The sequence below is a fragment of the Schistocerca americana genome, chromosome 5 (assembly GCF_021461395.2).
Source record: "Schistocerca americana isolate TAMUIC-IGC-003095 chromosome 5, iqSchAmer2.1, whole genome shotgun sequence".
Lineage (NCBI taxonomy): Eukaryota > Metazoa > Arthropoda > Insecta > Orthoptera > Acrididae > Schistocerca > Schistocerca americana.
Genome location: NC_060123.1, coordinates 241719627 through 241743374, shown reverse-complemented (window position 1 = coordinate 241743374; position 23748 = coordinate 241719627). Strand labels below are relative to the sequence as shown.

The following is a 23748-nucleotide window of genomic DNA, read 5'->3' as shown; positions in this document are numbered from 1 at the left end:
AGACGCTCACTGAGTGGCGACATGTCGACTTTTCAGATGAATCACGCTTAATGTTCCATAGGGCAGTTGGCCATTGGCGTGTGCAGCGTAAAACATCTGAAAGAAAACACCTTGCAACAATCGTTGAACAGGCTCAGGCCGGAGGAGAGAGCGTTGCTCTCGGTGGAATATTTTCGCAGCATCTCCTGGGTGATCTCCTCATTCTGGAAGGCACAGTGGATCTACGCGCGTATACATCCTTCCTAGGAGACCATGCCCCCCCCCCCCCCCCCCAATCCTCTACAGGCAGTTGGTTTCTTTCTCGGCACAATGGCATCTACCAGCAGGACAATGCAAAGTGTCACACAGCTCGCAGTGTACGTGCGTGGTTTGAAGAGCACCAGAATGAGTTTACTGTAGTGCCGTGGCTATCAAACATCCAGGATTTAAACCCAACTGAGAATCTGTTGGACCACCTCGATCGGGCTGTTTGTAGCATGGAGCATCAGCAGAGACACCTAACGCAGCTGGCCACGGCATTCGAGTCGGCGTGGCTTCACTTCCCTGTCGGTACCGTACAGAAACTCACTGACGCTCTTCCTGTATGTCTCGCAGCAGTCCGCGGTGCAAAACGTTATTATTCAAGCTTTTGACAAGTGGTCGCACTAATCTGACTGGACCTTGAATATAGTCGACTCCTTAACTACACTCATACTCATAAATTAAGGATAATTGCAGAACGTGGTGCCACGCAACGAGGCACTACACAAAACTGGCGCTAATAGCATAGGCACATTGGGAACAGACACGACACAGATCTGTAAGTCCACGGTGTTCTCGTATTATGACGTTCTTAGATAATACAAATCTCCTTCATCATAACCAACATGGATTCCGCAAACAGAGATCATGTGAAACTCAGCTCGCCCTATTTGCCCAAGAAATTCACAGTGCCGTAGACACTGGCGAGCAGATTGATGCCGTATTCCTGGACTTCAGGAAGGCATTTGATACGGTTCCGCACTTACGTTTAGTGAAAAAAATACGAGCTTACGGAATATCGGACCAGGTTTGTGATTGGATTCAGGATTTCCTAGAAGAAAGAACACAACATGTCATTCTTAACGGTTCAAAATCTGCAGATGTAGAGGTAATTTCGGGAGTACCGCAGGGAAGCGTGATAGGACCTTTATTGTTTACAATATACATAAATGACTTAGTTGACAACATCGGTAGCTCCGTGAGGCTATTTGCAGATGACACGGTTGTCTACAAGAAAGTAGCAACATCAGAAGACTCGTACGTACTCCAGGAGGACCTGCAGAGGATTAATGCATGGTGCGACAGCTGGCAGCTTTCCCTAAACGTAGATAAATGTAATATAATGCGCATACATAGGGGCAGAAATCCATTCCAGTACGACTATGCCATAGGTGGTAAATCATTGGAAGCGGTAACGACCGTAAAATACTTAGGAGTTACTATCCGGAGCGATCTGAAGTGGAATGATCACATAAAACAAATAGTGGGAAAAGCAGGCGCCAGGTTGAGATTCATAGGAAGAATTCTAAGAAAATGTGACTCATCGACGAAAGAAGTAGCTTACAAAACGCTTGTTCGTCCGATTCTTGAGTATTGCTCATCAGTATGGGACCCTTACCAGGTTGGATTAATAGAAGAGATAGACATGATCCAGCGAAAAGCAGCGCGATTCGTCATGGGGACATTTAGTCAGCGCGAGAGCGTTACGGAGATGCTGAACAAGCTCCAGTGGCGGACACTTCAAGAAAGGCGTTACGCAATACGGAGAGGTTTATTATCGAAATTACGAGAGAGCACATTCCGGGAAGAGACGGGCAACATATTACTACCGCCCACATATATCTCGCGTAATGATCACAACGAAAAGATCCGAGAAATTAGAGCAAATACGGAGACTTACAAGCAGTCGTTCTTCCCACGCACAATTCGTGAATGGAACAGGGAAGGGGGGATCAGATAGTGGTACAATAAGTACCCTCCGCCACACACCGTAAGGTGGCTCGCGGAGTATAGATGTAGTAGATGTATTGATGATAAGTTTCGAAAACGGTCTCGAAAAACATCTGCTGCAAAACGACACTGCGCATGTACCCCAACATCAATATGGGATATGATCACACGTACACAGGCCGCACAACGGGTTGGCATACTGTGGATCAGGTGGTCGAGCAGCTGCTGGGGTATAGCCTCCCATTCTTGCACCAGTGCCTGTCAGACCTCCTGAAGTGTCGTAGCTATTTGAAGACGTGCAGCGATACGTCGACCCAGGCAGGCGAACAACCATACGGCACGCGCGGCTAAGAATTATACGGCACTGCGGAGAGACTTTTTGAACACCCCATATATTAACTTATATTGTTATTGGAAAATTTTTTACTTAAGATGTATGATAATGACGACAACACTGTCAACAGTGGACAAAATTATGTTCTTACTTGAACGAGTACACGGGATATTTCTTTGGATATTAGTGAGTGGAACGGTAAACAAGTGGTGTATTGGGTCACACCCAAGCAATTACTTGAAAAAATGGTCGCGTTACCAACATGTTTTCAAATGGTTGTAGCACGGAAACTGTACCTTTCCGGACATGGGTTCCAGTTCAAAATATTATCTGCTCACTCCTCTCTACAAGCCCTAGACGTTTGTAATTGGAATTTTTGAACTCTCTCTATGTGGTGTTATGGGTATAAGTCTAAATACAGAGTGGTTATAATTACGAAACAGCAGTGCCGTGTTATTAGGTTCACGACGGAATGTTCTTTCGGACATGCATTCTTGCATGTGCGAAGGAATATTGCATCGTACTTCTTAATAACAAAGGCACTGCAATTTCGTATTTATTCGCCAGTACCAGCCCATCGACACTCAATAAATAAGTCCTTCCTGGACGGGAATTACGTAATGTACGAGTGCAGACTGTGGGTTCGGATCCCGGTCTGGCACAAACTTTAATGATCGTCATTCCAAATATACAGCCAATGATGGTTCATATGCGCAACTGCGAATACATTTCCTTATATGTTTATAATTAAAGATATGGTTTTTTGAGTGCTGCAGTGCGGGCTGTATCCATAGCAGGACGCTGAGACATCGCTGGTGTACTCGCAGACTATGTTAAAAAAAGTTCCACTTTGTGCCACCAGGCGAAAATATGGCGCTGTAAGCAGCCAGAATGTGGTGTGGGTGCAGGAAAGGAGAGAAACGATCAAATACATGATAACGGAGGTTCCGGTTCGTTTATTAGGGTATGGCCTCAAGTTACAACGTGTGTTCTACATGGTCTTCCGACTCAGCAACATGCTGCATCCGTAATATGACATGGGCGGCAGTTGCTCGCGGCATATTCGGTGTGATCAGAGTCGTACGTCGTCGTATGCTATCATTGGGATCAGAAAGACTCTGGACGCAAACCTGATAGACACAATCTGTCAGATGTCCCCACAACCAGAAGCCACATGGATTTAGGTCGGGGGATCTGGAAGGCCACAGATCTTGAAAGTGCCTAGAGGTGATACAGTCGTTACCGAAGGTTCTCGAAGCAAAACTTTCACCTGGCAAGCAACCTATGGTGACAGCCCATCTTGCATGAAAATTGTGGTGTCGACACAACTGCGTTCTTACGAAGCTGGAATCACATGTTGCACAGGGAGGTCCTTACAACATGCAGATGTCACTGTACACGTAACTGACCTGAGAAGTGTAATCTCCTAAAAGGAAAGTGGATGACGACAATGAAGGAACTTACGCAACCACATCACACAGTCACATAAGCCTATGCAGTTGACGTTCCTGTACAACATATGGCGGACAGCTCTGTGCGTTCACGTCACCGTGCAGAGTAAAATGTGCTTCGTCTGCGCAAAGAATATTCTCCGGCCACATGTCATCCATTTCCACCCGTGCCAAAATATAAAGGGCAAAGTCTTGGCGTTGTAGCCTTATCTTGGGACTTCGTCTCTTGCATATTTTGAATCTTGTTGGAATGCCAATGTAAAATGTGTAGAAAAATCATTTGAACTACTTACCAGAGAAGAAACAATTCCCGTGACACAGCTCGAGCACTTGCTGCATGCAGGATTTGAGGCATGTGCTACATGGTCGGATATAACGACAGAAACTTCATCAACAACTGCCATGGGAGTGGGCCGCCTCCTTCTCCCTGCTGCACCACCTAACTCATTTGTCTTCATACACCCATAGTTGAAATGGACAGTGGGACGTCAGCTGGTATAAATTCATATTAAAAATAATAAATTCCTCCAGCTGCATTTAAGGTGTCGATTTTTTTTGACAACTAGTTTCAACGTTGTAACAACGTCATCTTCAGGCCCATACACTTGTTGACGTCAACTGCGTGCGGCTGATACTAGAAGTCAGTAGTGAGATACGGACGTGCTCCGCTGAGTTCAGTTACTAACCACCTTCCACACGGAGCAAGTCCATATCTCACCAATGACTTCTAGTATCAGCCGCACGGAGTTGACGTCAACAAGTGTATGGGCCTGAAGATGACGTTGTTACAACGCTGAAACTAGTTGCCAAAATAAAATCGACACCTTAAATACAGCTGGAGGAATTTCTTCATTTTTAATGTAACTCATCTGTGTCTTAAAAATGTCTTGATCATATTCTTCAGTCCATTTATTGACACATGGCCCCTTGGTAACTGTTCCTGTCGGCGATATTCTCACAATACAGCGCTGCTATTGCTGCCATTCTGATAAAGCAACTTTACCAGCAGTGCACGGTCTTTCTCCGCTGTAGCCATTACGTTTCATATGGAAAACTTCAACCTTCTTAACCCTTTGCAGCAACAGTCACTTCACAAAAGAAATGGTTCAAATGGCTCTGAGCACTATGCGACTTAACTACTGAGGTCATCAGTCGCCTAGAACTTAGAACTAGTTAAACCTAACTAACCTAAGGACATCACACACATCCATGCCCGAGGCAGGATTCGAACCTGCGACCGGAGCTGTCGCTCGGCTCCATACCGTAGCGCCTAGAACCGCACGGCCACTCCGGCCGGTTTCACAAAAGAAATCGACCTGCGTCGCTAAGGGACAAACAGCATACTGGCGTCACAACAGGCAACATTTCACCTTCTGAATGCTTGCAGTGCCATATTTTTAACCGTTGGCAGAAAGTGAAACGATTATTTTTTACAGCTTATTCCAGTTATTAAGACATAGTGTTTCGGTAAGCTAAGTCATCAGGCTTGTAACTGACTCAATCATTTACAAAACACTGAAGCGCACTCCTGAAATCACACGATTAACCCTCCAGATAACTTCAAAAGTTCCAGCACGATCAGGCGCAGAGCTTGGACCTGCGACCGCTTTTATATTTCGCAATAAAATAAAGACTGACATCTGGACGAAATCTTAGAATTACCGCTAAGCAGAAGATGTAGCATTTTTATGATACACAGCAGAGATTAGGAAATTACTTGTTTCGAAACTAGAGAAAACATAAAACATTGCTTTAGAGAAATAGAATTCAAAGTACGAATCGGTAAGTGGCGTCACAGCAGTTATTAACATTATATCACTGGTTGCAGTCTACACCTAGTATCAAAGATCCCTCTTGACCCAAACACGGTACAGGATGACAACTTAGTCTTAACGGACAGGGCAACTTCTTCCACAATGCTAGCTCGACACGGAGCACTACCAGGGATGTGCAACTGTTTCTGTCCGACGCTCTTTGCGGTGGGCTGGCACGGATGCACTGCGTCGGCTTCCATCCTCTGGAACTCACCACGGCATCTGTCTGCAACGGGCATCCGTGCGCCATACGTGGCTTGCCGAGTGGTGTCACATAACATTTTCGGGCCAGTTCCGTTCCAAGCTGTCTATGCCGAACTTATATATTGCCATCCTGACCGCACACTACCAGTCTGCGATGTAGGACAGCATAGAGTGAAAGCGCAGAATGTGATTCCGACTTTCAAGTACTCGGAGCAATGTGCCTGCTACCTCAGGGTGGTTTTAGCGGCCGATACTCTTGTCCCTTGGGAAGATCAGTTTGGATTCCCTAGAAATGTTGGAACACGCGAGGCAATACTGACCCTACGACTTATCTTAGAAGAAAGATTAAGGACTGGCAAATCTAAGTTTCTAGCATTTGTAGACGTAGAGAAAGCTTTTGACAATGTTGACTAGAAAACGCTCTTTCAAATTCTGAGATGGGAGGCGTAAAACACAGGGATCGATAGGCTATTTACAATTTGTACAGAAAACAGATGGCAGTTATAAGAGTAGAGGGGCATGAAAGGGGAGCAGTGGTTGAGAAGGGAGTGAGACAGGGCTGTGCCTATCCCCGATGTTATTCAATCTGTGTATTGAGCAAGCAGTAAAGGAAACAAAAGAAAAATTTGGAGTAGGAATTGAAATCCGTGGAGAAGAAATAAAAACTTTGAGGTTTGCCGGCAACGCTATAATTCTGTCAGAGACAGCAAAAGACCTGGAAGAGCAGTTGAACGGAATGGACAGTGTCTCGAAAGGAGGATATAAGATGAACATCAACAAAAGCAAAACGAGGATATTGAAATGTAGTCGAATTAAATCAGGTGATGTAAAGGGTATTAGATTAGGAAATGAGGCACGTAAAGTAGTAAAGGAGTTTTGCTATTTGGGGAGTAAAATAACGGATGATGATATAAATGGAGAGGATATAAAATGTAGACTGGCTACCGCAATGAAAGCGTTTCCGAGGAAGAGAAATTTGCTAACATCGAGTATAGATTCCTGTGTCAGGAAGTCTTTTCTGAAAGTATCTGTATGAAGTGTAGCCATGTATGGAAGTGAAACATGGACAATAAACAGTTTAGACAAGAAGAGAATAGAAGTTTTCTAAATGTGGTGCTACATAAGAATGCTGAAGATAAGATGGGTAGATCACATAACTAATGAGGAGTTATTGAATAGAATTGGAGAGAAGAGAAATTTATGGCACAACTTGACTAGAAGAAGGTATTGGCTGGTAGGACATGTTCTGAGTCATCAAGGGATCACTAATTTAGTACTGGAGTGAAGAATGGAATGTAAAAATCGTAGAGGGAGACCAAGAGATGAATACAGTAAGCAGATTAAGAACGATGTAGGTTGCAGTAGTTATTCGGAGATGAAGAGACTTGCACAATATGGAGTAGTATGGAGAGCTGCATCAAACCAATCCCTGTACGGAAGACCACAACAACAACACATTTGTCCTTCATTCCGGGGTCTCCACATTCCATGTTTTAGTGTGACAGAGTCCAGCTAACTGACGCGAGTGATGTGCTCGCCTTCTTCTGGAAAGTAGTCTTCTCAGGAACATATCCAGTTGTTTTTACTCTAATCTGACGTGGTAAGAAGACCGGGAATATTTTATACGTATCCAGATTTTTTGATTCCAAACCATTGCGTTTAGAAGCTCTGATTGAAGCGCACGAAGGCTGCACAGTATACTAAACCTTGGAGAGTTTATGCACAGTTCTGTAATCCTATTCATTTTAGTGGGGATCAAAGTTCTTTTCTGTCTCGTGTAACTGACCTGAAATATCAGTTTAGCTACATTTAGTGTATTATGCGAAACTGTCGTGGTTCATTCTCTTTCTTGAACAGTTCCCAAGAGTGGGGAGTGAGATAGCCGTACAGTCGATCTCTACGACTGTCTCCTTCCAAATCTTGGTAACTGTTCATGAAACAGTAGCAAAGACATTTTTGAATTTATATTTTTTAAAGAGAATGGATGGCGACAGTTTTGGATAATACACTATGTGTAGCTAAGGAAATGATATTCACAGAGTACTCTATACGACCTGAGATTTTTGAATTATCGAAATAAAATCGCTGCTGTGAAGAATCGGACATAGAGTGCCCTACATATAATCCATTAATTGTGACTGCGGGAGACTCAAGAACGAAATTAGAAGCAAATGAAGCCTGTTCCATATGTAATGAAAAAGTCATACTTTGGGAACAAACCTGCCATTGACTGATTCAAAAAGCTGTGTGTCTCTTGCTGAAAGGGAAATCATAGAGAACTCGAAAAACCTAGCTGAGATAAACGAGGACACCATCCTTAAAAATGTAAGCAGATTGAAGAGTTATGCTGGCCATGAAGTAGTATGTCACGGTCATACGACCGCAACAAATCTGAAATAAATGAAAATCAAAACAAAACTGCAAATGAAATTTCCTAGCGGGTTAAAACTATGTGCCTACCTGGGACTTCCACTTAGGACCTTTGCCTATCGGGTTTAAGTGCCAGGAAGTTTCAAAGCAGCGCACAGTCCGCTGCTGAGTGAAAATTCGTTCTGGAAAATTGCAACTGTCTGTGTAAAAAAATTCTAGCTTCCCCTAAAGAGATTTGAGGTTATTGCAAGACTATTCTTTAGAGAACTTTAGTAGAAAGTGTGTCACGACCATAAGAAGCAAAACAAATAAAATATGATCTGTTGCTATAAAACGTACACAGAATCAGTAGAAAAGGTTCAGACACTTCCTTAATAATCGTTGAAGATGCTTTAAGGCCCATCTCTGACGGACGTTGTAGATTCCACTATGGATAAAATTCAGTTGTAGATAAGTTTTCGAAAGTTTCATTCTCCGTTCTTACTCTTCGTACATAATACCATCAGCAGTAGAGGTCGCGAAATCACAATGACGTAGAGATGTAAGAACCCATTTCGAATACTGGTAATAGCAGAAATTTTCGTCGACAAAATTCCGGGCTCAAGCATTTCAAAGTGGAGACAGGACGCCTAACATTAGGCAACCGCATCAACTGCACGTCCGTTAAGGTTGCCTACTCATCGGAACACTGTTGTGGAACACTTTAACGCTTGTCATGTCAGAATATACACTAATCGCATGAGGTCTGCTCTGTGGATGCTCTTTTGTAAAAGACAGCACTAATCGTGAGAACATTGTACGCATAAGTCGAACTATTGATCGGTGTTCAGTACTGTTTATTTATATGAGTACACACATTTCAGTATCACACATTTTACTAAGTATGTATAAATCTGGTTCAGTCGATGCAGCTTGTTTTTAACCCTTTCTGACCCTCTAGCTACAGTTGTTTACATTAACGTTTGCTGTGTATTAGCTGCAACAGAAATAATTTTCCTCAATCAAATGGCTCTGAGCACTATGGGACTTAACATCTGTGGTCATCAGTCCCCTAGCACTTAGAACTACTTAAACCTAACTAACCTAAGGACATCACACACATCCATGCCCGAGGCAGGATTCGAACCTGCGACCGTAGCAGTCGCGCGGCTCCGGACTGAGCGCCTAGAACTGCGAGATCACCGCGGCCGGCCTTTTCCTCAATCGAAACCTCACGTACACATTCGTAAATGTTCAATCATTCCACCCGTTACGCGTTACTATAAAAATATCACGTTGGTTCATTGTATTCCACTGTATAATTGAATACTATAATTGTTATTGTGAACGGTAATTATTGAATGATCAGTTCACTAATTACGACAGTGAATAATTCAAAATTACAAAGTATATTTTGAAAACGGGTGCATATACACACATAAAAAAAAGTTTTGCATCACCTCGGTTCCCAGAGTTCCGGAGCCTGTACAGAAAATTGGAATTGAGATCGATATAAACATCTGATTCTTCAGTTTCTCCCGGCGTATTTGTTGCAAGAACAGTCCACGGGTATACTGCCGGTTCATAGCGTCCAACGGGCACAATATTTCGGCGATCAGACATGTGGCCATCGTCAGGTGCGCTGACGAACTGAGCTCCTGAGGACGGGCGGCCGATTTAAATCCCCTCCCCCCGCGGGCCGCTCTCTTCGCCGTCCGCGCCCGCGCGCCGGTGAACACGAAGACGTGGCCGTCGGAATCTGTCGTAGCGTCGATGTGCTTGCTACGTCTGCCCTGGCCGCCAGTTCGTACTTCTTGCTGAGAGTCTTGTTAATTACATTCAGTGCCGGGTCCCAAGCCTTGCTGATACTGTAGCCGCAATCTCGGTTGATAAGATCTTCCCTGGTGCGAATTTCGATAGCCTCCCTTATAATGCTGTCCCAATATTTAGAGGTCTGAGCCAGGATCTTGGTCCGCTCTCAATCCATCTCGTGTTTCTCGGACAAACAGTGCTCTGCTACCGCCTACTTACTTGGATATTTAAGTCGAGTGTGCCTTTGATGTTCTCGGCAACGATCTTCGATGGTGCGTACTGTCTGTCCGATATAAGTCTTCCCACACTCACGGGGAATTTGGTATATGCCGGCCTTCCTCAAACCGAGGTCATCTTTCACACTTCCTAGTAATGCCCGTGTTTTATTGGGCGGGCAAAAGACGGTTTTAACTCGGTGTTTCTTTAATACACGGCCGATTTTCCCCGATAGTGCGCCATTGTACGGAATAAAGGCAGTGGCTACTCTTTTTCCGTGACTTCATCCGTTTCCACAGGTTGTGCTGCGGTAGTGGGACGGAGAGCGCGTCTAATCCGCCATTCCGAGTACCCGTTTTTTCGGAACACGGTTTTCAGGTGTTCCAGTTCCTGGGGCAGATACTCTGCGTCTGAGATGCTGCGCGCCCTGTGTACTAGTGTTTTTAGTGCTCCATTCCTCTGAGAAGGGTGGTGGCAGCTGTCTGCATGCAGGTACAGGTCAGTGTGCGTTTTCTTCCTGTACACACCGTGGCTCAGGGTACCATCAGCTCTTCTCTTGACCATGACGTCCAGGAATGGTAATCTTCCTTCTGCTTCGGTCTCCATAGTTTTCAGTTTTAGCTACTTCACATTTTTAACACCGTTCTCATGGCGAGGCAGGTTGTTTACCATCCACGATTCACTTCCGTGCAGGCTACACTCCAGACAGATCTCTTCACTAACGCGTTTTATAATTTGGTGATCATAGTTTCTTGGTAGAGTCACATATACTAATCAGTATGGTGTTGCATGTAATCAAACACTACTTAATTCCTCGCAACAGTAACAAAAGGGCTCCATACATATTTTTTCTTAGGTGTAATACCACGTATGTAAGAAAATGTAAGAGTAAAAGTAAAATTAAAAATTCCACCACATTTTTTTCTTAGAGGGCGCATTTGTTCTACTTCAACAAATGGAAAGTTAGAAAGTTACGCATACGAGAGTATGTAGCGAGTACTGAATTCAAAATACACTGTAAAGTTTGAGAGAACAAAATAAGGGATGCTGTATGACCACCAAGCTTGGCTGTTGATAACATCTGGCCGCTTGTCGTCATCGTGTTTTCCTACTGTGTGATATCTGTCGAAGTTGCCGGATTCTTTTGGTGGCAGGAGGGGAGGGGGTGTGGGCCATAGCTTGAACAACCCACGGTTAATGAGGCACCAAAACCTACGCATAGGAAATGGTCAATGTTGTGGTCACTCATTGTAACTCATCCTTATATCCTCAAATACAGAAACCTAAGTTGGAAATTTTAGCCTAAGCATCCTAAGTTTGATGCGAGCCTCTAACTGATCTGGTCAGACAGGGGTGTGATAATGTAGTATCTCTAACATATACACGAGAAATCTGATACTGAAAGTACGCACAGTTTTTCAAGATGCAGTGGCTTTCGATATCCCACTCCAGACATGTTACATGTAATTCTAATATTTATGATGATGCTCTGTGGAGCTGTACACTATAATGAATGAACGTTACATCAAGAGCTTCCTCCGAAAGCACATTCCTGCTCTACAAAACAAGTCTTAGAAACACCAACGTTTGTCACATATCTGTTTCTTGTTATTATATGTATTATACTCAAAATAAGGTTTCAATGAATGTGTAATAGACCAACTTCACCCAGGCAACAAGATTACAGTTTTTGACGTGATACGGTATTGGCTGTTATGTGATGGCACGAGGAGAGGTCCGAAAGCTTTATATTTTTCTTTTCCATATCCATCATACTTCCACAGTACGTTCTGCTCATGACGAGTCTTTGGTCGCAGTGAATCTGACAGCTGTCAGTATTGCTGCAGCCGGGTGTACGGCGTCACTTTATGCAGAGGGAAAAAGGGAAGGCTATGATTTAACGTCCCACTGACGACGAGGACCTTTCCCTTAAGGGATGAATTTACTGTAAGCCTTCCGTCTGCAGATCGAGTCAGGTCTATTTTATGAGTTTCGTATTGACTCAGTGCACGTGCCTTACTTAGGCGGAGACGGGAAATCAGTATGCGCTTTTTCTAATCAGTTGTAGGAACATGCTTAAAATTAACATCTGGATTGGCCGGTGCACCTTATCAACAGTTTTAACCTGGCGCAGAAGTTTGATCCGGATATACACTCCTGGAAATGGAAAAAAGAACACATTGACACCGGTGTGTCAGACCCACCATACTTGCTCCGGACACTGCGAGAGGGCTGTACAAGCAATGATCACACGCCCGGCACAGCGGACACACCAGGAACCGCGGTGTTGGCCGTCGAATGGCGCTAGCTGCGCAGCATTTGTGCACCGCCGCCGTCAGTGTCAGCCAGTTTGCCGTGGCATACGGAGCTCCATCGCAGTCTTTAACACTGGTAGCATGCCGCGACAGCGTGGACGTGAACCGTATGTGCAGTTGACGGACTTTGAGCGAGGGCGTATAGTGGGCATGCGGGAGGCCGGGTGGACGTACCGCCGAATTGCTCAACACGTGGGGCGTGAGGTCTCCACAGTACATCGATGTTGTCGCCAGTGGTCGGCGGAAGGTGCACGTGCCCGTCGACCTGGGACCGGACCGCAGCGACGCACGGATGCACGCCAAGACCGTAGGATCCTACGCAGTGCCGTAGGGGACCGCACCGCCACTTCCCAGCAAATTAGGGACACTGTTGCTCCTGGGGTATCGGCGAGGACCATTCGCAACCGTCTCCATGAAGCTGGGCTACGGTCCCGCACACCGTTAGGCCGTCTTCCGCTCACGCCCCAACATCGTGCAGCCCGCCTCCAGTGGTGTCGCGACAGGCGTGAATGGAGGGACGAATGGAGACGTGTCGTCTTCAGCGATGAGAGTCGCTTCTGCCTTGGTGCCAATGATGGTCGTATGCGTGTTTGGCGCCGTGCAGGTGAGCGCCACAATCAGGACTGCATACGACCGAGGCACACAGGGCCAACACCCGGCAGCCTGCATTGCTGCGAAAGGTGGATATACACTGTACTAGTGCCGACATTGTGCATGCTCTGTTGCCTGTGTCTATGTGCCTGTGGTTCTGTCAGTGTGATCATGTGATGTATCTGACCCCAGGAATGTGTCAATAAAGTTTCCCTTCCTGGGACAATGAATTCACGGTGTTCTTATTTCAATTTCCAGGAGTGTAGATTCACCATTCCATTTTCAGCGAATTGTACAAATAGGTCAGTTATAACAGTTAATATCGACGGCACTGACCATTATTTGTCACTATTAACAATGGCGTCGGCCGCTGTGGTCGAGTGGTTCTAGGCGCTTCAGTCCGGAACTGCGCAGCTGCTACGGTCGCAGGTTCGAATCCTGCCTCGGGCATGGATGGATGTGTGATGTCCTTAGGTTAGTTAGGTTTAAGTACTTCTAAGCCGATGGGTCGGATGACCTCAGATGTTAAGTACCATAGTACTCAGAGCCATTTGAACAATGGCAACTGTCGTATTTTCTAAGAAATAACACCCCAGGACTCTGCTCTCTCTCCTCTCTTGTATATCCCTTACACCGACGATATGCCTGCAACTGTCTTCTTCTGTTCACCTTCCATCATACGGTGTGGGAGTTTCACCACCTTTGTGATCTTCCATGCTACACTCCAGAAGTCTCAACGATCCCTCCACCTCCATCTTCACCAATGGCTCTTTTAAATAAACCTTTCCGTAGCCCAGGTAATGATTATGGGATGAAGAACACGCAATTCCTCCCCCATGATTACTATCTCACCATTTACGCCCGTCTCACACAATGATCTAACATACTAAAATACCTTAGGCTAACACTCAACTGTAAAATGGGGATATTAACTGCAAGGCATCCCACAGCAAAGCCACAACAGACTAAAGCTACTAATAGGCCGAATGTGAGGACTGAGTTCCTCCACTATTCTCCATAACTACAAACCGTTGATTTAACCCATAGTGTCCTATTGCAATGTCGCCTACATATCCGCTCCATCTAATTTCTATCAGTCCCTTCAAAGCCTTTTCCGTCAAGCACTCCGCTTTGCTTAATACTTATCATCCTCGTAATCCAATTTTTTCTCCCCCACAGCCAAGGCCTGTTCTCCATCCTCGTCAGCCCTACTGTAAATTGACGCCAGCTGTCATCTATTCTCCCATCTCTCAACCTTCCTACAACCAACTCACTGATTCCCAATGCAGGTCCTGCAACTTAATGCAGTGCAGGTGAACTGAAGTCTTCGTTTTTTTTTAATTGCCATCAATATTTGTATTTTTAAAAGACGATAGACAGTTTAAGAAATCTTCAATTTACAGCCGTCACTTTACGAACCAAAAAAATATTAGTATTTTATGATTTAATATTTTAAAACTACGCTCTCAGTTGGAAAGTGGCTGTTATATACTTCCAACATAATAAAAAAAATATTTATAGGTGGATCGCTGTTTTCATCTTGTCTGCTATTGCTGCAGACACACTTTTGATTTCAGGTACATTCACACGAATGGCACGATCTTGTTTTTCTCGTAGGATACTTGTTAATTACATGACGCTTTGCGGTGGTAATACGCGTGCGTCTCTTAGCTTGCATTTATTGGGGTGTCTGTTAATGTCTTCCCTTCTCTATTCTTTTTCTACGCCGAAAATCGAGTACTTGGCAATATGGAGACACTACAGAGCAGCGGAACGATCCAGACGGCAGTAAAGGCTGCGTTAGGGTTATGTTTACCGCGGACTCGGCTCCGGCGTCAGGCTGGTTTACAGCGCACTCTAAAGCAAATTCTCCTGCGAGGACTGTTCTTGTATGGCCAGTGCGAAGCTGTTATACCGAGACTAGTACCACCTAAAGGGCTTTCTACGACGTCATAAGTGTCAAGTTCAGGTCACTGAACGGGCAATGACCGATTTGTGCCTAGGGTTCTGTTTCACATATGAATCGAGTAACGAGGAGAAAGACTTATGCTGTAACGCGCCGTTGCTGCAGAGTAGCATGAAACAACACATCTAATGTCGCCCTTACCGTTTTGTACCACAGACCTTGTTTTTCAGACAAGTAGTCGCATTGCTAAAGTCGCAGTTCATGAACAGTAGAGGTTCGCGTTTCGACTGAACTAAGCAGAAAATAAGTTGTCGGTTTACAACGGCGTAGGTTTTCGCGGGCGGGAGTCCATTTCAGTAAAATTCTTGTGGGTGTGTGACTGCGTCATATGTGATAAAATTAGCGACACTGTTGCAGGCAGCCTTCATCAGGCCTACGACGTAAGCCGAAACGTTGGTTATTGTGTAACATACACTATATGATCAGAAATATCCAGATACCCCTGTGGAGTTCAGAACTGACCACTAGATGTCACCAGAGGCGAACACACCAGCATAAAAGTAGGCGGCGAGTAATGTGTTGTCAGAAGACAAGCACTAACAACAGCAGAATAGATGAGTCAAGAGAGCTCAGTGACTTCGAACGTGGAGTAGTCACTGGTTGACGACATAAGGAAATTTGGTTGTGGGCGGGAGTTGTATACGGATAGCCAAAAGATAGGCGGCACGATAGCTCAGCGTGTTCGGCCAGAGGGTTAGCCGCCCTCTGTAATAATAATAATAATAATAATAATAATATTTAAAAAAAACTGAGCGAACGGATCAACAATGAAGTAGAAGAAGTGTCGTGGGACGTCTGCTCCGAACAAAGGCAACGAACAATAACGATCAAAGTGAGATCAGGAAAAAAAAAAATGGTAAGAGGACGACTCGCGATAAGCGGGAAATCCGATCCAGCACAAATTTTTGTGACTGGGTGTTGTGTGATGTCCTTAGGTTAGTTAGGTTTAAGTAGTTCTAAGTTCTAGGGGACTGATGACCTCAGATGTTAAGTCCCATAGTGCTCAGAACCATTTTGAACCAGGCGACCGGTCTACCCGACGGGAGGCCCTAGCCACTCAACATTTCATTTCAATGACTGTGCGTAGGGAGTTACGAATGGAGTACAATAATCGAGCAGTTTCTCGTAAGCCACACATTTCTGCAGTCAGCGCTAAGAGACGCTTGGGTTAGTGTAAAGAGCAATACTACTGGTCAGTGTATGACTTAAATCGGGTGATTCGAAGTGTGGGAGAGTTTGCCGAATGGCTGGAGAACGTTACTCGCCGTATAGTACCAGTAGTGAAGTGTAGTGGGGCGTTTTGCATGGTTAGGGTGTGCTACCGATAATGCGCTTAAAAAACTTAAAGTGTGGAAGGATATATAGACATTCAACAGCACTGTGCTTTGCGTACTTCAGAGGAACAAGACTGTATCAGTACGACAAAACACCCTGTCATAATGCAGCACCTTTGAGGCAATGGCGCGACTGCTACGGTCGCAGGTTCGAATCCTGCCTCGGGCATGGATGTGTGTTGTGTCCTTAGGTTAGTTAGGTTTAAGTAGTTCTAAGTTCTAGGGGACTGATGACCACAGTAGTTAAGTCCCATAGGGCTCAGAGCCATTTGAACCATTTTTTGAGGCAATGATCCGTAGACAACAACATTGCTGAAATGGACTGGCTCCTCCAGCGTCCTGCTCTGAACCCAACGGATCACCTTTGAGATGAATTAGATTGTCGACTTCGCTCAAGACCCCAGCGTCCAACATTATTACCTTCTCTGGCTTCAGCTACTGAGGAAGAATGGGCTGTCATTCCTCCATAGATTTTCAGATAGGTCACTCAAAGCGCCGCCAACCGATTTCAAGCCATCATAAAGGCGAAGGGTAAACACATCCCACATTAATGTCTTCTACACTACTGGCCATTAAAATTGCTACACCACGGAGATGACGTGCTACAGACGCGAAATTTAACTGACAGGAAGAAGATGCTGTGATATGCAAATGGTTAGCTTTTCAGAGCATTCACACAAGGTTGGTGCCGGTGGCGACACCTACAACGTGCTGACATGAGGAAAGTTTCCAAGCGATTTCTCATACACAAACAGCAATTGACCGGCGCTGCCTGGTGAAACGTTGTTGTGATGCCACGTGTAATGAGGATAAATACGTACCACCACGTTTCCGACTTTGATAAAGGTCGAATTGTGGTCTATCGCGATTGCGGTTTATCGTATCGCGACAATGCTGCTCGCGTTGGTCGAGATCCAATGACTGTTAGCAGAATATGGAATCGGTGGGTTCAGGAGGGTAATATGGAACGCCGTGCTGGACCCCAACGGCCTCGTATTATTAGCAGTCGAGATGTCAGGTATCTTATCCGCATGGCTATAACGGATCGTGCAGCCGCGTCTCGATCCCTGAGTCAACAGATGGGGACGTTTGCAAGACAACAACCATCTGCACGAACAGTTTGACGACGTTTGCAGCAGCATGGGCTATCAGCTCGGAGACCATGGCTGCGGTTACCCTTGACGCTGCATCACAGACAGGAGCGCCTGCGATGGTGTACTCAACGACGAACCTGGGTATACGAATGGCAAAACGCTATTTTTTTCGGATGTATCGAGGTTCTGTTTACAGCATCATGATGGTCGCATCCGTGTTTGGCGATGACATCGCGGTGAACGCACATTGGAAGCGTGTATTCGTCACCGCCATACTGGCGTATCACCCGGCGTGATGGTATGGGGTGCCATTGGTTACACGTCTCGGTCACCTCTTGTCCGCATTGACGCCACTTTGAACAGTGGACGTTACATTTCAGATGTGTTACGACCCGTGGCTCTACCCTTCATTCGATCCCTGCGAAACCCTACATTTCAGCAGGATAATACATGACCGCATGTTGCAGGTCCTGTACGGGCCTTTCTGGATACAGAAAATGTTCGACTGCTGCCCTGGCCAGCACATTCTCCAGATCTCTCACCAATTGAAAACGTCTGGTCAATGGTGGCCGAGCAACTAGCTCGTCACAATACGCCAGTCACTACTCTTGATGAACTGTGGTATCGTGTTGAAGCTGCATGGGCAGCTGTACCTGTACACGCCATCCAAGCTCTGTTTCACTCAATGCCCAAGCGTATCAAGGCCGTTGTTACGGCCAGAGGTGGTTGTTCTGGGTACTGATTTCTCAGGATGCACCCAAAATGCGTGAAAATGTAATCACATGTCAGTTCTAGTATAATATATTTGTCCAATGAATACCCGTTTATCATCTGCATTTCTTCTTGGTGTAGCAATTTTAATGGGCAGTAGTGTAATAGGTGGCCGGATTGTTTCGATCAAACGGTGTGTGATGCGGTCACACACTCATAAGAATTTTATTGAAATGATGCTAGTAGTTCCTCACAACGACGACTGCGTAAACAGAGTCAGCAATGTGAAAAGCGGAATTCGTTCACTTCTTTACTAGTCTAAAGTGTGGAAGTGCCAGAGTATTCGATTCCGTCTGAGACGCCCACCAATGCCACTTTCACTGGAGTTACAGATTTGAGCCACAGTCGCGTAGCATCTCCCATGTCAGTCAGACTATCATGCTGTGGTCATCCACTCTGGTGAGTTAATATGCTGAAGAAAGTGCCCCCGAACCAAAGGTATAGGTGTTACCGACACCCTCTGGTGAGGAAGTATATATACGTAGCCAGCATGAGAGCACAGTCCCGCAACTGTACTGATTGCCTGCTGGCGAAGTAAGTTGTATTCTAGGCATAATACGGTGCCGAATGTGCTTTTTATGTACAGTGCAACAATTTTGTGAGAGTTAAAAAATTATTTTCTGTGTTAGTTTTAAAAGAAGAGCCAAGATAGCCAGCGAAGAATTTAATGTTAAGCATAAATTTCAAAATGAGAGCAAAGTTTCTTCATGCTGTTCGTTTGAAAACGAGCCCGAGAAGCTCGGAAAGTTAAAAGTAGGAAAAAGCAATAATTTCAGCTCTTATTTACTGATGTGCAGTACTACTAAAAATTTAGAAAAGTCAGCGAGAATGTGCGGAAAATAGATCCAAAAGCCTATGTACATGGCGACTGGGTGATTTGCGAAAGAACCGGGCGCACTGGCCACTCCCAGGGAGAGGGCGGTTTGGAGCACCCTTCTTGGTGCATCGACCGTCAGTGCGGCTGCTCTGGCGTGGGAAAGAAGGAAGTGCAAGACGTGTGCATCGCATTCTCGCACTCGTGCCTGCTAGCAAACTTTGATGCTTACCTGGTTGAAGATGAGGAAGATGTAATCTAATGGTATGGAGCTGATGAGGTCGAGGAAGAACCACGTCCTCAGGTAGTGCTTCGCGATGAGCTTTGGGTCAAGGATGACTTGTTCCGCGTTGTCCTGCTGCATGATACCTGAAACAAGGTATGGCCGTCTGTAGTAAATCGTTGCATGGATTGAGCGGTCCCTAGACGGTCGACATTACTCAACAATAATACTGTGCATTGTTATTGAGGATACCCCTAAACTGCTCAATAAACATGTACAATAAAATTGTGGAATATTAAGTCTGGTTCGAAATATTGGACGATCAAGCTGCTACTGCTGTTGTAAGTGTTGTATTTAATTGCTAGCAGAAGAAAAAAAAGGTAAATTAAAAATTGGTATTAGGAATGTCAAAAACTCACGCACGGAAAATTAGTGAAGGAGTAACAGTTGTACGAGACAAACGATTATAAAAACTTTTTACGCGCCGACGGTCCAGCGCTCGAACATTACTTGAAAAGGTTGCTCCAACGATGAAACAATAAAGTGCTTTCTTTGAATCTCTTAATCGTTTAGTTTCTCTTCTTTTTTTGTTTTTTGTTGTTTTTTGTTTTACACGGTCTTCAATGTTTTTTAAGTGACCAGTAATACAGCCGCCCACCTCATATTCTTGAAACAATCGAACTCTGTGTACAAAACAGTTCCAGTTCAGTTACTTACGGAGTTACATGTTCCATAGATCATGTGTACGATTCTGTTATCTAAATGGTGTGAAACGAGTCAGTTTACAGGATATGTATGCATGATTAGTGTTAACATTAATTAACACATTATTATTTTTTCGTTTTACTGGCTACCAGTTTTTAAACAGAAATTCATTAATGGAATAGGAGTTACCGAAGAGAAAATATTTTAAGTTGGATTTGAAGCTTACTTTACTACTGTCAGACATTTTATGGTATTGGGTAATTGTCAAATTGTTGCTGCATACTGAACTTTCTGAGCCATTGATGCTTTAATAATGCATGATAAAGATAATTTTTCCCTTTAGTGTTGTTGGGGTGGAAATTACCGTTCTACTCAAATTGTGATGGACTATTTATGACGAACTTTATTGAAATGCGTACCTACATAACATCTGTGGGGGAACATAACTTATTGTTCTTGCTGCTCGCTTTTGTACTATGAATACTTTCTTTGTAAATGATTAGTTATCCCATAAAATTGTTTCAAAAGACATTATTGAGTGCAAATGCACAAAAGATGTCAGGAGCTTAATTTGTTTGTATGCAAATATATGAAGAGCAAAAGTATCTGAATTTCATTGTTTGAGAAGCTCTGTAATATGCTTTCTCCAGTTAAAGTTTTCATCAAAATGTAACCCCAAAAATCTGGAGCATTCGGACCTAGATGCTAACTCCTCCTGATGTGCTTCATCAGCTGTTGGTATGAGTTTTCGCTGTGTGGAGCTGCGTATAGTACGTTTTTCCAAAATATAGGGAGAGTCCATTTCCTGAGAACCACTTCACAATTCTTTGGAAAATATCGATTGCCATCTCTTCTCCTGCTGTCTAGACTCTAATGGGCTTTATTACAGCTCTTGTATCGTTTACAAAATGTACCAATTCTGATTGTTGAATTTTACGTGGAAGGTCCGAGGGAAACGTGATTTCTCACCAGTCACTGAAATTTTCTATCCTTCCAACATTGTCTGAATTATTCAGCACAATCTTTTGCGTTCTGATTGTTAAGTATGATTCAAACCATCAGTCCCACAAAAATTGTAAAATGATCTACACAATCAAACGCCTTGGAAAGATCGCAAAAATACCAAATGGTTGAAGAACTGCATTTTTAATGTGTCTGGACAATTCCCTGTGCCAATGAAGCATTACATAATATGTGGTGTATCACTAAAGACTTAATTTACTGGAACCGCAAGACCGCTACGGTCGCAGGTTCGAATCCTGCCTCGGGCATGGATGTTTGTGATGTCCTTAGGTTAGTTAGGTTTAACTAGTCCTCAGTTCTAGGGGACTAATGACCTCAGCAGTTGAGTCCCATAGTACTCAGAGCCATTTGAACCATTTGAACTTAATTTACTAAGTTGGAACAACTTTTCAGAAACTTCCTGGAAGATTAAAACTGCGTGCCGGACCGAGACTCGAACTCGGGACCTTTGCCTTTCTCGGGGAAGTGCTCTACCAAGTTTGGAAAACTTGTAACAGTAAACGCTGCCGAAGCAGTGACATCATTACATAGCGTGACCCTCTCTGGCGGCAACGCAGGCGTGTATTCTGGCATACAAACGATCCTAAAGGTGCCGATTGCCATTCTGCAATAGTTTTTCCCAAGCATCTTGCACATTATACTGCAATTCGGCAATGGTTTCCGCAAGCTATGGAGAACGAGTACGTTCCCGATTCACCACGTCCCATACGTTTTCCATTGGCGAGAGATTTGGCGATCTTGCTGGCCAGGGCAGTTGGGCACCATGCAGAGCACGTAGCTTCTCAGTCGCCGTATGTGGACGTGCGCTGTCCCGTGAAAAAGCACAGCACCTCCTTCTCGAAGAAAAGGGATAACAGCCTGCGCAATGTAGCGGGTACAGGTTCCTTTGCCCTGCAGAAAAACAAATGTGTCCACGAGTTGTTATTGATGGCACCCCATACCACGAAGCCTACAATGAGACCTATGAATCGTGAGCGAATACACTCTCGAATACGCAGCCCACCAAGTATACGCCACACACGGTTACGTCCATCGTTCGCATACAAACAGAAACTACTCTCATCGCTGAAGACGACAAAGCGCTATTCCATTCTCGAGTGATGGTGGTGGTGGTGGTTAGTGTTTAACGTCCCGTCGACAACGAGGTCATTAGAGACGGAGCGCAAGCTCGGGTTAGGGAAGGATTCGGGAGGAAATCGGCCGTGACCTTTCAAAGGAACCATCCCGGCATTTGCCTGAAACGATTTAGGGAAATCACGGAAAACCTAAATCAAGATGGCTGGAGACGGGATTGAACCGTCGTCCTCCCGAATGCGAGTCCAGTGTGCTAACCACTGCGCCACCTCGCTCGGTACTCTCAAGTGGACCCTTTCCAGACACCAGAGTAGCCGTGCTTGTCGTTGTCGTGGTGTCAGTAAAAATCTGGCCAGTGTTAGCCGTGATCTTAGTTCTGCTGCAAGCATACGGTTCCCATTGGTCCCTGGCAACACATCAGGTGCAACATGTGCCCCGATTTCTTCCCTGTATGAAGTTTGGTCGGTCGCTCCTGCTATCACAACACGTCGCTCTTGGTGTGTTTCTGTACTACGTGAATGGCCATAACCTGACGTATGCGTGTGTGAGAATGTTCCACAGATAACTGCTGAAAGTAGTGAAACACCACCGATACACTGTGCTCTAGAAGCGTAGCAATCCGTCGATACGTCAACCAGCTTCCCGCAGGCCCATAATGCGACACTTTTCAAATGGATGAAGTTGTTCAGCATGCGTACGTACTCATCGGCGGGGCACTGTTGCACCCTAGAACAACTGTTGCACACACTTTTCACCTTTAAACTCAGCGTAGCTACTGCCTGCAGAGTCAAAACAGACAGACCTCCAGGGCGCCAACTGATCACTGATGACCGTGACAAATGGATCTGTCACGGACTGCGCGGCCCCTCCCGCCGGAGGTTCGAGTCCTCCCTCGGGCATGCGCGTGTGTGTTGTTCTTAGCATAAGTTACTATAAGTTTGTTTAAGTAGTGTGTAAGTCTAGGGACCGATGACCTCACCGGTTTGAACCCTTAGTGTAGATAGTTTTATACATCTGTTACCTAGTTCAGATGTTCTCGTAATTCTGTTACACTCCCCTACGAGTACATCTGTAACACAAGCGCGCAATAAAATCAGCAATTACTTGACTAACAAAATACAAAGGTCGTTCCATAACTAAAGCCCCAATTTTTTTTTCTCAGAACATATTTATTATTCAGAGTCATAATTTGCTGACAATATAAATCAACATGTCTTGTCCATATCCTATTTTTCTACGTAGTCTCCATCACGTCCTATGGCCGCACGCCAACGTTTTGGAAGAGCATGTATTCCCTGCTGATAAAATCTCTTGTCCTGTAGGCGTAGACATCTTTTCATTGCATGATCGACACTCTCGTCATCTTCAAAGTGTGTTCCCCGTACGGTTGTGATGCGCCGGTCGGCACAAATAATGGCATCCGCACGATTCAGCATGTCTGGAGCAGTGGCTGTGACAGGACCTCCGGAGCGTGACTGATCATGGAGCTCTGCTTCTGCATTTCCTGAGGCTATAACTTTCTTTACCCGTAGCCCAACTGCACTCCTTTCAACTGCAGCATCGCTATAGACTGCACACAAAGGATGCTCACCACGGTTTCTTTTTCTGCATACAAAAATTCAATAACAGCATGCTGCTTGTAACGTGAGTCGTATGTAGATGCCATTTTGACGCTGTACTAAGGCTC

General features: G+C 44.9%; 1 protein-coding gene across 2 annotated transcripts in view; it reads right to left on the bottom strand.

Moving 5' to 3' along the window:
* The window catches only part of LOC124615460 (potassium/sodium hyperpolarization-activated cyclic nucleotide-gated channel 2-like), a 287867-nt gene that overhangs the window by 182010 nt on the left and 82109 nt on the right, over nt 1-23748 (bottom strand). For both annotated transcript variants that reach the window (XM_047143365.1, XM_047143366.1), the window contains exon 2: nt 19269-19405. In XM_047143365.1, the coding sequence (XP_046999321.1) occupies nt 19269-19405 (137 nt within the window). The remainder of the gene's footprint in view (nt 1-19268; nt 19406-23748) is intronic.